This window comes from Onychostoma macrolepis, chromosome 07, assembly GCF_012432095.1.
Source record: "Onychostoma macrolepis isolate SWU-2019 chromosome 07, ASM1243209v1, whole genome shotgun sequence".
NCBI classification, from domain to species: Eukaryota; Metazoa; Chordata; class Actinopteri; order Cypriniformes; family Cyprinidae; genus Onychostoma; species Onychostoma macrolepis.
Genome location: NC_081161.1, coordinates 42,236,120 through 42,253,146, shown reverse-complemented (window position 1 = coordinate 42,253,146; position 17,027 = coordinate 42,236,120). Strand labels below are relative to the sequence as shown.

At 42.1% G+C, this 17,027-nt stretch overlaps 1 protein-coding gene across 1 annotated transcript in view; it reads left to right on the top strand.

Moving 5' to 3' along the window:
* Positions 1-17,027, top strand: part of pcsk6 (proprotein convertase subtilisin/kexin type 6) — a 91,739-nt gene that overhangs the window by 64,415 nt on the left and 10,297 nt on the right. The window contains exons 17-19 of the mRNA XM_058781537.1: positions 5,526-5,613; positions 7,115-7,218; positions 16,219-16,348. Of these exons, the coding sequence (XP_058637520.1) occupies positions 5,526-5,613; positions 7,115-7,218; positions 16,219-16,348 (322 nt within the window). The remainder of the gene's footprint in view (positions 1-5,525; positions 5,614-7,114; positions 7,219-16,218; positions 16,349-17,027) is intronic.

The following is a 17,027-nucleotide window of genomic DNA, read 5'->3' as shown; positions in this document are numbered from 1 at the left end:
CAGCTAGTACAACAGCATGGCTTCGTAGTAGAAGAGTCCGGGTGCTGAATTGGCCTGCCTGCAGTCCATATTTTTCACCTATAGAGAACATTTGGCGCATCATTAAACGTAAAATACGTCAAAGACGACCACAAACTCTTCAGCAGCTGGAAACCTATATCAGGCAAGAATGGGACCAAATTCCAACACCAAAACTCCAGAAACTCATAACCTTAATGCCCAGACGTCTTCAAACTGTTTTGAAAAGTAGAGGAGATGCTACACCATGGTAAACATGCCCCCGTCCAAACTATTTTGAGACCTGTAGCAGACATCAAATTTGAAATGTGCTCATTTTGTGCATAAAATTGTTAAATTTCTCAGTTTAAACATTTGTTATGTTATCTATGTTGAAGTTCTATTGTGAATAAAATATTGGCTCATGTGATTTGAAATTCTTTTAGTTTTCATTTTATTCAAAATTAAAAAACGTCCCAGCATTTCCAGAATTCGGGTTGTATTACAGGCTGGCAATTTTAAAATATAATCATTCAGTAAACAAGTAAGGCTCTTTACAGCACTTTCATGTCAGTCAGTGCACATGCATTCAGTCCATTTGCACGTGAGTCAGTTATCAGTGTTTTGAGTTTGTGTGATACATGTGATTGTCATTGACACACTGTCTTTATAAACACACAATGTACAGTGAGGAAAATAAGTATTTGAACACCCTGCTATTTTGCAAGTTCTCCCACTTAGAAATCATGGAGGGTCTGAAATTGTCATCGTAGGTGCATGTCCACTGTGAGAGACATAATCTAAAAAAAATCCAGAAATCACAATGTATGATTTTTAACTATTTATTTGTATGATACAGCTGCAAATAAGTATTTGAACACCTGAGAAAATCAATGTTAATATTTGGTACAGTAGCCTTTGTTTGCAATTACAGAGGTCAAACGTTTCCTGTAGTTTTTCACCAGGTTTGCACACACTGCAGGAGGGATTTTGGCCCACCTCCACACAGATCTTCTCTAGATCAGTCAGGTTTCTGGCCTGTCGCTGAGAAACACAGAGAATCTCCTCCAAAGATTCTCTATTGGGTTTAGGTCTGGAGACTGGCTAGGCCACGCCAGAACCTTGATATGCTTCTTACAGAGCCACTCCTTGGTTATCCTGGCTGTGTGCTTCGGGTCATTGTCATGTTGGAAGACCCAGCCTCGACCCATCTTCAATGCTCTAACTGAGGGAAGGAGGTTGTTCCCCAAAATCTCGCAATACATGGCCCCGGTCATCCTCTCCTTAATACAGTGCAGTCGCCCGTCCCATGTGCAGAAAAACACCCCCAAAGCATGATGCTACCACCCCATGCTTCACAGTAGGGATGGTGTTCTTGGGATGGTACTCATCATTCTTCTTCCTCCAAACACGTTTAGTGGAATTATGACCAAAAGTTCTATTTTGGTCTCATCTGACCACATGACTTTCTCCCATGACTCCTCTGGATCATCCAAATGGTCATTGGCAAACTTAAGTCAGGCCTGGACATGTGCTGGTTTAAGCAGGGGAACCTTCCGTGCCATGCATGATTTCAAACCATGACGCCTTAGTGTATTACCAACAGTAACCTTGGAAACGGTGGTCCCAGCTCTTTTCAGGTCATTGACCAGCTCCTCCCGTGTAGTTCTGGGCTGATTTCTCACCTTTCTTAGGATCATTGAGACCCCACGAGGTGAGATCTTGCATGGAGCCCCAGTCCGAGGGAGATTGACAGTCATGTTTAGCTTCTTCCATTTTCTAATGATTGCTCCAACAGTGGACCTTTTTCACCAAGCTGCTTGGCAATTCCCCGTAGCCCTTTCCAGCCTTGTGGAGGTGTACAATTTTGTCTCTAGTGTCTTTGGACAGCTCTTTGGTCTTGGCCATGTTAGTAGCTGGATTCTTACTGATTGTATGGGGTGGACAGGTGTCTTTATGCAGCTAACGACCTCAAACAGGTGCATCTAATTTAGGATAATAAATGGAGTGGAGGTGGACATTTTAAAGGCAGACTAACAGGTCTTTGAGGGTCAGAATTCTAGCTGATAGACAGGTGTTCAAATACTTATTTGCAGCTGTATCATACAAATAAATAGTTAAAAAAATCATACATTGTGATTTCTGGATTTTTTTTTAGATTATGTCTCTCACAGTGGACATGCACCTACGATGACAATTTCAGACCCCTCCATGATCTCTAAGTGGGAGAACTTGCAAAATAGCAGGGTGTTCAAATACTTATTTTCCTCACTGTATTTACTGCTTTAATTTGCCGTCTATGCTGAGTAAAAGTGCTCTAAATAGGAAAATGTAACCATAATCGGTTCATGAGGCTATAGATTCCAGTTTGTTTGCAGCTTGAAATTTAAAAAAAAATGAAACTAAAAACTTAACTTCTTTCAGTTAGTTACTAAGGCAACATTTCTTTATTTTTTATTTAGTGTAACTTAGTAAAATAATTAAAACTGAGATAAAAACATTTTTTAACTATATAGGTGCACATTTATGACTAAAACTAATAAAAATGATAAACAAAGTAAACTAAGTAAAATTTTACCTGAGATTTAAATAAATAAATTTAAAATATTAATAAAACCACTGTATTTAAAACTACAAGCCTGCTAAGGCCACCTTTCTAAAAAAAAAGGATAATAAAAATAATAAAAAATATTAAAGGTGCTGTATGTACAATGGGGCAAAAAAAGTATTTAGTCAGCCACCAATTGTGTAAGTTCTCCCACTTAAAAAGATGAGAGAGGCCTGTAATTTTCATCATAGGTATACCTCAACTATGAGAGACAAAATGAGAAAAAAAAATCCAGAAAATCACACTGTAGGACTTTTAAAGAATTAATTGGTAAATTCCTCGGTAAAATAAGTATTTGGTCACCTACAAACAAGCAAGATTTCTGGCTCTCACAGACCTGTAACTTCTTCTTTAAGAGGCTCCTCTGTCCTCCACTCGTTACCTGTATTAATGGCATCTGTTTGAACTCGTTATCAGTATAAAAGACACCTGTCCACAACCTCAAACAGTCCAACTCCAAACTCCACCATGGCCAAGACCAAAGAGCTGTCAAAGGACACCAGAAACAAAATTGTAGACCTGCACCAGGCTGGGAAGACTGAATCTGCAATAGGTAAGCAGCTTGGTGTGAAGAAATCAACTGTGGGAGCAATTATTAGAAAATGGAAGACCACTGATAATCTCCCTCGATCTGGGGCTCCACGCAAGATCTCACCCCGTGGGGTCAAAATGATCACAAGAACTGTGAGCAAAAATCCCAGAACCACACGGGGGGACCTAGTGAATGACCTGCAGAGAGCTGGGACCAAAGTAACAAAGGCTACCATCAGTAACACACTGCGCCGCCAGGGACTCAAATCCTGCAGTGCCAGACGTGTCCCCCTGCTTAAGTTACATGTCCGGGCCCGTCTGAAGTTTGCTAGAGAGCATTTGGATGATCCAGAAGAGGATTGGGAGAATGTCATATGGTCAGATGAAACCAAAATAGAACTTTTGGTAAAAACTCAACTTGTCGTGCTTGGAGGAAAAGAATGCTGAGTTGCATCCAAAGAACACCATACCTACTGTGAAGCATGGGGGTGGAAACATCATGCTTTGGGGCTGTTTTTCTGCAAAGGGACCAGGACGACTGATCCGTGTAAACGAAAGAATGAATGGGGCCATGTATCGTGAGATTTTGAGTGAAAACCTCCTTCCATCAGCAAGGGCATTGAAGATGAAACGTGGCTGGGTCTTTCAGCATGACAATGATCCCAAACACACCGCCCGGGCAACGAAGGAGTGGCTTCATAAGAAGCATTTCAAGGTCCTGGAGTGGCCTAGCCAGTCTCCAGATCTCAACCCCATCGAAAATCTTTGGAGTCCGTGTTGCCCAGCGACAGCCCCAAAACATTACTGCTCTAGAGGAGATCTGCATGGAGGAATGGGCCAAAATACCAGCAACAGTGTGTGAAAACCTTGTGAAGACTTACAGAAAACGTTTGATCTCTGTCATTGCCAACAAAGGGTATATAACAAAGTATTGAGATGAAATTTTGTTATTGACCAAATACTTATTTTCCACCATAATTTGCAAATAAATTCTTTAAAAATCCTACAATGTGATTTTCTGGATTTTTTTTCTCATTTTGTCTCTCACAGTTGAGGTATACCTATGATGAAAATTACAGGCCTCTCTCATCTTTTTAAGTGGGAGAACTTGCACAATTGGTGGCTGACTAAATACTTTTTTGCCCCACTGTATGTTTTTAACTCTTCTAAAGCCAAAAAGAACATAATATGTTTGTAGATATTTAGGAAACAAGTTATGTTTACATAGCTGTTTCTCTGAAAAATAATGCAGTAATTCTACTCTGAAATGTGCATTTTGGGCAGATTCGGACCGAAATTGCAGTACCCATTTCAACTGCTAGCTGGCAATATTACATACTGCACCTTTAATCTGTATGATCCTGCCCGCTTCCAGTTGTTGGAAAACACAGCGTATTGCTGTCAAGGAATCATGTTATGTTTACATAGCTGTTTCTCTGAAAAATAATGTTATAGCCAGTAATTTTACTCTGAGATGTGCGTTCCGGGGCAGAATGCCTTTGTTTTTGCAGTACCCATTTCAACTTCTAGCTGTCAATCTTTCTTACTGCACCTTTTAGAAGGCTTATTTCGAAAAATGTAATTGTTTGTTTTTGTGCGTGTTGGTTACAATGTGATCTTGTAAATAATGTATTATTTTCTTAAAGCGTTAATAAAATAATGCACATAATACTATTCCGAATATTAAAATACTTATTTATTTTTTAGTATTTAATGGGACTTTCTCTTTGTAATAATAATAACAGTAAAACATCTTGTTGTTTTTGTTTACTATTATCAAATATATTGCAACTGCATATTTTGTTTTACTCTTGATGTGAATAGTTTGCAGTTAGTTTACATGTTTGCTGTGACAATTCTGACATATTATCTGTTGATTATCAAACAAATAATAAAAATCAACGAATTAATTTATTTGAAATCAAGGGTAGTGTTAGTTCTACCTATTGGAATCCGACACCTCCCACTACATCCTTATATAATGTCCATTCAGTATTATTCAGCAGCTTATCGCGTTGCTCAGAAGCTAATTACCCTCCTCCATCCCCAGCTTCTCCTATCGCCCACAGTCAGGACTTGACCTTCTGATATTCCTCATTGATTCAGACTCCTTTATCCTGAATTATTTATGTTGTTACATTATATTATCATTAAGAACATCAATGATATCTGCTACATTTATGTTGGTTCTGTTCTGTTAACCCTAAGGGGGTTATCGCTGCTCTCCCTGCTCTTGTCCATGCTAGGCTGCATGGATGGACAGTGAGCTTTTCCCAATCCAAACTGTTTTGTCAATCATCTTTGACTATAGTGGTCCTGACAGAGCTACTTTTATGTTCATGCCGTCCTTGTCTGTGTGATCTTCACCTCACATTTTCTTTTTTTCCAGGCCAGAGATGTTGTCTGAAGTGTCACGAGAACTGTTTGAAATGCTTGCGAGATGCAGACAGATGCACAGCCTGTAAAGATGGCTTCAGGTAATACTAATAAACATCAAAACTGTTCAAGTTTCAACTGTTAAGCATTTGCACAAAAGGACCTGATGAGAATGAAGTGCGCAGCTTCATGTCCCATGTTGAACCGCTGCTCTCAGAGTGTGGCAGTTGAGATGCGGCCCAAGAACATTTGATAATCCTCGCTGGATTGTTGTTTGATTGCTGCATAAATAAAACCAAATGTTTGCGGCTATTGAGCATTTAAACGTCTCTTGCAGCCGATCGAGTTTAATGAGCGTTGACCCCTCTTTGCACTCCATGCACGATATATACAGAGTTCTGAATTCTCATGACGTCTGTAGCCTCGTGCTGGTGCGGATGAAATAGCGTAAGAAGTCTGGCTTTGGGGTTTTGTGTGGGTTCAGGACATCTATGGTACATCTGGTCATCTTTATGCATGCTGTCTTTGCTGTGGTTTAGACGAGCCGTACTGAGACAGACCGGGCTTTAGTTCTTGAAAGGCAGTCTGGTCTTGTGAAGGGTAAAACGCAGCACGCTTTGCGCCGTGACCTCTCAACGGCGTTTAATCTGTCAGGGTTATATATCGTGATGTGCTGTGTTTTGAAGCACAGATCGAGAGTGAATGCCTGGAATCTTTTAGATTCACATTGTCTGCGTCACACTTGCTCGAATGATTATTGAAACGCCTGTCATTTTACCGCTTACCCACAATACCCCACTTCCATAACAAAACAGCTCTTTTAGCCAGGACTAGATCAACCCACCGTGAAGAAGACTGCAGAGTTGTTTTCTCAGACGCACATTAACTCAAGTCTTGGACTGAGAATCATTGGCTACTCTGATTTGTTTGAAAATATAATTTCGTTTGAGTCTGGTTTTAGTCTATGCCACATTTAGAGCACTAAAAGCTTAAAGGAGCCTCACATACAGATTCAGGTATAAAGCTGTTACAATTATGACAGTTATGTTTGCTGTGACAATCATGACATTTTGATGGTTGATTATTTATCAAACTAATACTAACAATTGACAGTTTGATTTATCTATTTTTGTGTATGTGTATCAGTGAGAATTTCAAAATAATCTATAATTTGCATTAACGGTTGGTAAAAGATGCACATACATAAAGTGACATACTGTAAATATACTATTCCAAGTATTCAAATATTATTTATTTCTTTAACATAATGGAAAGTCCACTGTTGTTATAGTAATAACAATAATTAATATTAATATTAATTCATATATTAATGTTTTTTTGCAATTATAAAAACAATATATAAAATGACCTATTATTATTTTTATTATTATTATTATTATTTTGTCTTGCTCTTGGTGTGAATAAGCCTTAAGTTGCATAAAAGTTATGTAAATATAGGCAGTCATATGTTGCAGATAGTTTTGCTATTTTACTGATGTTTTTGCTTTACACAATGTTTGCTCTTTAAATCTGTGGAAATATTGCAGTGAACTGCTGTATGGGTTTAATCTTTTCTTCTTTTTCTCCTTTTCCTGATTAAAGTCTGGCAGGAATGACCTGCGTTCCAGAATGTGCCAATGGAACTTTTTTTAACCTGGAAGAAATGAAGTGCAGCCCTTGCCACATCTCCTGCTCCATATGCACAGGTCACATTCTATTCTATTCTATTCTATTCTATTCTATTCTATTCTATTCTATTCTATTCTATTCTATTCTATTCTATTCTATTCTATTCTGTCCCATCCCATCCCATCATGTCCTACACTATCCTATACCCTCCCAACCCATCCCTTTCTATTCTATTCTATTCTATTCTATTCTATTCTGTCCCGTCCCATCCTATCCTATCCTATCCTATCCTATCCTATCCTATCCTATCAAATCATATCATATCCAATCCCATCTCATTCCATTTAATTCCATTCTATTCCATCCCATTCCATTCTATCCCATTCTGTCCCATCCCATTCCATTCTATTCTATTCTATCCCATCCCATCCCATCCAGTTTCATTCCATTCTATCCCATTACATTCCCTTTCCATTCCATTCCATTCCATTCTATCTCATTCATCCCATTACATTCTATTCTATTCTATCCCATCCCATCCCATTCCATCCCATCATGTTCCATTCCAATCAATTCTTTTCCATTCCATCTCATCTCGTCTCGTCTCGTCTCGTCTCGTCTCGTCCCATTCCATTCTTTTCTATCCCATCCCATCCCATTTCCATCCCATTCCATCCCGTCCAGTTCCATTCCATTCCATCCTGTTCAATTCCATTCTATCTCATCCCATCATGTTCCATCATGTTCAAGGTCGTCAGGATTACTATAAACTGTCAGACATGTAAACTGTAGCAGACCTTGAGTCGAGAAATCAGTGCAATACACTCACAGGACATCATGGATGTGAGCTGACTCAAGTAATTCTCACAGAATATGAAATGAATGCAAAAGCAGACGAATGAGATCAGATATCTTCTTTAACTTACTTACCAATCAGTTCTGAGCGAGAAACTGAAGAGTAAAGCGATTGTATTGTTTTGAGGACAGCAGGAGTGAATGAGCCGCTGCCAGTCCTGTATCACTACTGCTGCTCAGCCATAGAACCTAATTAACTTACTTCATTACACCAACTCACCAGAGACGCCTGATAAGCCCTGAGTTGTTTGCTTTCCAAGTTCGCTGAAATGTGGAGAGCTGATGTTATAGACACAGCGGGACGGAGAGAAATAATTGACAGATTAACTTGAATGAATGTGTGTCTGTTTCCACCTCCATTAACATGGGCTCAGTTTCAAACCCTGGTGAGACGTCTTTATAGGCAACATTTTAAGACACAAAAAAGCAAACATAAGTATATAATTTTTCTTTGCCAAATACTTAAGCAGCATGGCATGCATAATTTATGGAGACGATAGTCTCACAATGCACTGCAACATACTCCATCTAAACTGGTGGGTGGAAAAAGAGTTATGTATTTTACACAGTTGTATTATTGATATACTATTATAGTTTTTGGTAATTGTAAAAAAGGCTATAAGTTTCTACTATTCTAATATCTCTCTTTTAAATCTCTCCCTCCTGCATGTTGAGTGACACGCACACACAGACCACTTCACCTGAGCCAATCAGTGTTCAGAAACCGTGACCACGTGATCTCCCCCGCCCTTGCAGAGACTGTAGTTGAGTGCAGCGGCATGCGGAGACGGACGTTTAAGTTTCTGCGACATCATAGTTTACGGACTGTTTAAAGATCACCTTTTGGACAAAGTGTTGTGCGTGAATGCAAAAAAAAACCACAACTACATAACATCACAGCCTCGACTACAGTCTGTTGAGTGATGACAATAAATGGGTTATTCTCATAAGACGAGTGCATCTTTGCTTTGTCTCTAATCGGACAGTCTTTGGTGGATCAGTACCCTGAACCGGCAAATAATTATATGGTGAATAGCTACTAAAGCTAACCATTTTTCATGGTCCTTCGAGCCGGAATCTGGACTTGCCAAAGAAATAGAAGATGTCTCAGCAGGCAGAGGAGGAGTCAACTGTGCGCGTCAGAAGGAAGGCGGTCCTTCCCGTGCGTTATGAGAATGCGATCTCACTGGATTCACCACTAAGCCTGTTACCCAACCCATGTCACCACTCATCCATTCGACCAGACTGGCTGAAGGCGATCAAGCAGAGGAAGGCGCAACTGGCTTTACTCCACTGCTACCAGGTGATGAAGCTGACAGTCCGCTACAGTGGTCCGACGAAGAGTATGAATCTGCATCAGACATCATAAGGAGAAAATGAGGATCTCCGCATTGCCTTGCAGATGATACAGCAGGAAAGAGACTCATTCCAGAACGTAAATGACAAATATGCAGAGGAGCTTTCTCAGCTCAAGCAACAGATGAAGCAGCTACAAATTCAGATGGATCAGCAACGTCCTAGAAGTCAGCCCCTTCACCTGTTGCCCCTCCGAGGCAACATAGCTCCAGTCGTCCTATACCTGCACCACGCGTCCAGTCACTGGTACGTCCTGTTGAAATGAGCTTCAAACCTGTACCAGCTCAACGCCACAGAATACAAACGGAGCCTCAGACTGAGGACAAGTTTCGAAGTCCATCACATAGTCCAACTCCAGCATCCGCTCCTCTTACCAAACAGACCTCCTCCTATCATTATATGCCACAAAAGGGTCAGAGATCAGGCGTGTACTATTCCCAGAAACAGGACTCTTCCAGTTCTCCATACAGGGACTCTCAAGACCCTGCCAGGCATCCACAACCACGGTCACTCACTCCATCTCCTCCACCTGATCAAGAACTGATGTATCGAGGTCCAACTCCTCGGTCCCTGACTTCATACATCCCAACCCAAGAGAGTTCTCGCTAAAATTGCTCTGGAGAATGTCCTCCCAGCTAATGCGACAGAAAGGTTCAAATTTCAGATACTGATGGACCATCTGAAGTTAGAGGAGGCTTTACTAATCGCTGACTCATACTGCCATTCCCAACATCCTTACACAAGGACAATGGCTGCTTTAGACCAACAGTATGGCCAGCCACATCAACTGGCTCTCCAGCGGATTGCAGAGTTAATGGATGGCCCCTGTATAGCTAGTGGAGACCAGAAGGCATTTCGTCTTTTCGCTCTTAAAGTCCGTTCACTGGTTGGCATGCTGGAGCAATTAGGCAGGAAGGGCACTTTCGAGTTACAGTGTGGTTCTCATGTGTCTCGGCTGCTTGGGAAGCTTCCCCACGACCTAAGATCAGGGTTTCGGAGATTTGCGCATCCACATTATGTGCCTATCCCTACTCTTCTGAATTTTGCAGAATGGCTGGAGTTCGAAATTGAAGTTCAAGAGGACACTACCAGGTTTGTAAGCAATCAGCGCAGAGGGCCCTCGACACGAACAAGAGAGACTATCAGAGACTCTAAGTCAGCCACGAAGGCACCACAATCTTCCTGGGTACTGAGAAGGCGATTCCTGAGTCTACACCACCTGCTCCACCTTCAAGGAGTTCTATGAGACCGTACTGCCCGTACTGTGACAACAGTAAGCACTCCCTCAACAACTGCAGCAACTTCAAACAGCTTACTAAAGAGCAAAAACGAAGCTGGGTCAAAGACAACAATAGATGCTGGCGTTGTGGCAGAACCCATAAGTCAGCAGAATGTAACCTGAAGATGCGTTGCAGACAGTGCAGTAGCCGACACCTTATGGCTCTGCATGACATCAGTGCTGGGAAAACAGAGAATCCAAAGCTCGTCCAAGATGAAACTGCTGATTCCAACAGCTGTCTGTTCAACACTATGAATGAGATTCTTCTGATTCATAAACCACCTACCAGCAGGAAGGTTCTGCTTAAGATCAGTAAAGTGATTCTCAGAAATGGAAAGAGGAGGATGAATGCATACGCAATCCAGGATGATGGATCAGAGAGAACTATCCTCCTCCACAGTGCAGCTCAGCAGTTGGGCCTCAAAGGTCAGCCTGAAGACCTCCCACTCCGAACAATCAGGCAGGAGTTACAAGTTCTCAGAGGAGCAGCAGTCTCATTTGTGATCTCGCCAATTGCTCAGCCGACTAAAAGGTATCATATCAAAGGTGCCTTCACTGCTCAACAGCTAAGCTTAGCAGAACATTCACACCCAGTGAAGAATCTGAGAGAGAGATATCAGCACCTCAAAGGGCTCCCACTGCAAGACTTTGAAGCGGTCTCTCCTGTGTTGCTCATTGGATCAGATAATCCCCATCTGATCACTCCTGTGGAGCCAATCAGGTTGGGGCCTCCAGGTGGACCAGCTGCCGTAAACACTCGTCTTGGCTGGACATTACAGGGTCCGGTCCAACACTTATGGAAGGACATGACCGAACAACACTGTCTCTTCACCTCAGTCTCATTCCCGGAATCTGATCTCTACAAGCAAGTAGAGAAATTATGGCAGGTGGATGTACTTCCCTGGTGCAACGAAAAGATGTGCATCAGATCCAAACATGACCAAGAGGCGGTAGAACTTCTGGAAAGGAAGACCATAAGGGTTGAGGTGGATGGTGTCAGGCGATATGCAACCCCTCTCTTGCGTGTCAAGAACATGCCCGAACTCAAAGCACCTAAAGAGGCCGTCTTATCGCAGCTGAGGGCCACTGAAAGGAGACTGGTCAAAAATCCGCAACAAGCAGCCGCTTATACCACAGAGATTGCAAAACTGGAACAAGCAGGTTATGTTAACAAGTTGCCACTAAATGCTGTGACAGACTCATCCTGCTCCTGGTACATCCCTCATCACATGGTGCATCACAACGGGAAAAACAGGATAGTTTTCAACTGCTCGTTCCAATATCATGGACAAAACCTGAATGAGCTTCTGCTCCCAGGACCAGCGTTGGGGCCATCCCTACTTGCGGTGCTACTCAGATTTAGGGAACATTCAGTGGCGGTCAGCAGCGACATCAAGGGGATGTTCCACCAAGTTAGACTGCTCCCAGAGGACAAATCACTCCTGCTCTTCCTCTGGAGAGATCTAAATGTACAGGACCTACCCAGCGTGTACGAGTGGCAGGTCCTCCCTTTCGGCACCACCTGCAGCCCCTGCTGCGCCATCTTTGCACTCCAGAAACACGTCCTTGACCATAGCCAGCCCGGAGATGATGTCTACAATTCTGTGCTGAAGTCCTTTTATGTAGACAACTGCCTACAAAGTTTCACTTCAGTAGAAGAAGCAAAATGCTTCGTTGACAGAATCAGGAACCTGCTGACAGATGGCGGGTTTGAATTGAGGCAGTGGTCGAGCAATGCCCCATCAACGATTAGTCACCTGTCCCACAATTCCATATCAGACAGTGCAGAGCTCTGGATTTCACAAGGCCGAACAGACGTCCAGGAATCGACATTGGGGCTCCTCTGGAACCATCAGTCTGACACAATCTCCTACAAATACCGTGCCAAGAACAGTTGTGAAACCACCATGCGCAACATATATAGAGTACTGGCTAGCCAGTACGACCCGTTGAACTATCTCATCCCTTATACCACCCGTGCCAAGATTCTTGTACAACGCCTGTGGGATAAAAACGGGATTGGGATGATCCACACTTGCCAGCAGATCTGTTACAAACCTGGACTGAGTGGGAGGAGGAGCTACCAGCCCTACAAAATATTGTTCTTCCTCGGTGTTACTGTAGCCCCATCAAAGACACCGCAACGAGTCTAAGAGACATACACGTTTTCTGTGATGCCTCCGAGCGTGCGTATGGCTCTGTGGCATATCTTCGAACGGAGGACCAACATGGGCAAACGGAGATGGCTTTCCTAACCGCCAGATCTCGTGTAGCACCAAAAAAACAACAATCTGTTCCCCGACTGGAACTATGCGCTGCACTGACTGGAGCTCAACTTGCCAAAGTACTCCAAACTGAGTTGAATCTGCCCATACGTCAGACAATCTTGTGGACTGACTCAACCACCGTCCTCACATGGTTACAATCTGACTCATGTCGATTTAAAGTGTTTGTGGGGACTCGGGTCGCATGAGATCCAGGATCTCACAGATAAACACAGCTGGCGATATGTACCCTCCGCAAGTAATCCAGCAGATCACATTACTAGGGAAAGAGTCTCTGTGAGCTTGGCCCGGAAAGCCGCTGGTGCCAAGGACCCCTCTTCCTGAGAGAGCCACCCAATCTATGGCCTGAATGCCCCATTCCAGAGGAACCAAATGATAAAGAACTTCGTAAAGTTGGTACCTGTACTCTTGTCTGCTTCACTTTTTCTGATTTCAGTCAGTTTAAGACTCTCGAGGAGCTAATCGAGTCCACGGCTCTTCAAGGGGCGGCCGATGGTAAGCCCACAGCCAGCGACTACAGAAGTGCTGAGATTAATGTTTTGCAGCAAGCACAGCGGAATGCTTCCCATCAGACTTGGAACAATTGAAGGCTGGTAAACCACTTTCGTGCAACAGCCGACTAAGAGCACTGGCCCCGAACTCGATGGAGAATCCAAATTAATCCGAGTCGGCGGACGTTTACGACATAGCACTTACCTGGAGACCGACAACATGCACCCTATTGTACTGGATCCAAAGCACCCCATCACAAAACTTATCATCCAAACCTATGATTCTAAACTTTGTCATCCAGGCCCTGAGAGGGTGTTCGCTGAACTCCGCCGTAAATACTGGATCCTGCGTGGAAGAGAGGCCATCAAGAGTTTGCAGCGAGTGTGTCCAGTGTCAGAAATGGAGAAAAAACCCAGAGGTACCTAAAATGGCGGACCTCCCCCCCGCCAGGCTGCGTCTTTTCAAGCCCACCTTTTACTCCACTGGCGTAGACTGCTTTGGTCCCTATGCTGTCAGAACGGGTCGGCGCAGTGAGAAGAAATGGGGAATAATCTTCAAATGCCTCACCACCAGAGCAGTATATATCGACATTCTCCATAGTCTGGAAACCGATTCCTTCCTTATGGCACTCAGGCGGTTCATGGCTAGACGAGGAAAACCCCATGAACTCTTGTCAGACCAAGGCACAAATTTCAGAGGGGGTGAAAGAGAGCTAAGAGAAGCCTTTACAGCTCTTGCCCCAGATCTGCAGAGACAATTAGCAAAACAGCAGATTGAATTCCATTTCAATCCCCCTAACTCACCACACTTCGGAGGCTGTTGGGAGCGAGAAATTCGTTCTTTGAAAAATGCACTGATGGTTACTCTAGGAACTCAATCTGTGACCTTTGAGGTCCTGCAAACTGTACTGGTGGAGATTGAAGGAATTTTGAACTCCAAACCATTGGGATATACGTCATCCGATGCTTCCGATCCTGACCCCATTACTCCAAATTGTTTCCTAATGGGCGGCCAGATGCTTCACTCCCCTGACAGTATACCCTCAGTCTGAGATGGTCAGTCGGCGTCGATGGCGCCATAGCCAAATCCTTGCGGACCAATTTTGGAGACATTACCTCAAATTCTACCTCCCGGGTCTTCAAAGTCGTCAAAAATGGCAAAGGGACACTCCAGACATCCAGGTTGGCACTACGGTGCTGATCATTGACCCGCAACTGCCCAGAGCTCTCTGGCCCGTGGGAAAGGTGTCAGAAGTATACCCTGGAGCTGACACTAAAGTGAGGACAGCCAAGGTTCAGGTGGGAAACAAGGCTTACACCCGACCAGTTGTCGCCTCATACAATTACCTGCCATTCCTGATTAAAGTAATTGTAAATCCCACAGTAGAATAGAAGCCTTTAGTACATGTACATATTTCCTTATGGAAATCTGGGGGCGGCTGTAAAAAAGGCTATAAGTTTCTACTATTCTAATATCTCTCTTTTAAATCTCTCCCTCCTGCATGTTGAGTGACACGCACACACAGACCACTTCACCTGAGCCAATCAGTGTTCAGAAACCGTGACCACGTGATCTCCCCGCCCTTGCAGAGACTGTAGTTGAGTGCAGCGGCATGCGGAGACGGACGTTTAAGTTTCTGCGACATCATAGTTTACGGACTGTTTAAAGATCACCTTTTGGACAAAGTGTTGTGCGTGAATGCAAAAAACCACAACTACATAACATCACAGCCTCGACTACAGTCTGTTGAGTGATGACAATAAATGGGTTATTCTCATAAGACGAGTGCATCTTTGCTTTGTCTCTAATCGGACAGTCTTTGGTGGATCAGTACCCTGAACCGGCAAATAATTATATGGTGAATAGCTACTAAAGCTAACCATTTTTTCAGTAATATTTTGAGTTAGATTTGATTTTTCTATTTTCTATTTAATTTGAGCCTTTTTTGATAATTTTGTTGTGTGTTTGTCATTTTTTTATTATTGTTATTATTATTATTTTTTTATTATGTCTAAATAGATTCATTTTATTAATTTTTTTATGTTTTATTTTAGTTCATGTTTATTTTAAGCAAGGAAAATGCATTAATTCATTAATGAAGTGCATTTATTTGATGAAAAATACAGTAAAAAATATAATATTGTGAAATATTATTACAATTTCAAATAACTGGTTTCTATTTGAATATATTTTAAAATGTAATTTATTGCTGTGATCAACGCTGAATTGTCAGCATCATTACTCCAGTCTTCAGTGTCACATGATCCTTCAGAAATCATTCTAATATGCTGATTTGCTGTACAAGAAACATTTCTAATTATTATCAATTTTGAAAACAGTTGTGCTGCTTCATATTTTTGTGGAAACCATATGTTATTTTACAGGATTCTTTGATGAATAAGAAGTTCAAAAGAACAGCATTTATTTGAAATATAATCTTTTGTAACATCATAAATGACTTTGCTGTCACTTTTAATCAATTAAATGCATTCTTGCTGAATAAAAGAACCTTTTATTCACCTCTGTAAGAGATTACATGGTTGACCTGCTGTAAGAGAAAGTCTCTTGTAACGCTGCTTTAATCTTAGAGATGGGCTGATCAGGCCAGATAGCTGGAAGTAGACAAGAAAGTCATCTTTCTGTGATCTTCAGCTGATGGTACATTGTTTTAGGTCACTGTACTCATACTGATTATTGATCACATTGCTCTGTTTACATCATGCCTCTGTCACCAGCCGTCCCAAACATGCCTCAGGTGAAGATTACAAATGTAATGGAGAATCGAGCTAACAGTGTGCTTGTGTTTGCAGGTCCAGAACTGGAGGAGTGCATTCAGTGTGCGTCGGACTACTTGCAGCAGGAGTGGCGGTGCGTCCGAAACTGTGCTCCCGGATACTACAGAGGAGAGGCGGCGGGATTCACACAGAGGATGTGCCGCAAGTGAGTCCTGCACGCATCTCACATGACCACTGTACACTGTACTGCTGCATTCAGACACAAACTGTCACCAGTTCTTGGGTTATGAATATGCATTTTAGATGCTTTAAAATGCAGATGCATTTCATTAAACATTTTTCTTAAGATGTTTCAAATTAAAGGGGTTTCATATTTAAATTGGTGGGATGGTCCTCTTTGTCTCAAAGGAGGAAAATGCACAATCTGTTGTTTATTGCTAAGGCATTGTTAGGTAAATTACCAATTTATATCTGTAATCGTTTATCTTTTTATACCTGTAATTATAGCACTAGAGGTTATAGTCAGAGCTTGGCAAAACTGCCTTCTCTTTTTTTGCTCCATTGTTATGGAACGAGCTGCAGAGTGTTATAATGCTGGAAACTCTCCCCTCTTGAAAAGTTTTTAAAAATCTCGTATGGACTACTCTAAAGGAAACATGTACTTGCTTTAAGTCATTTTTAGATTTTTTTATCACATGAGTGCAGGGCTAAATGTTGTTAGTTTTGTGTGTTTGTAACTTGTTTTATTTTAAAACTTTCTGTGCTGCCATTTTGGCCAGGACTCACTGGAAGAAGAGATTTTGCATTTCAGTGGGACTATCCTGGTAAAATAAAGGCTAAATTAAAAATAATAATAATATTAAAATAAAGGTAACATTACAGTT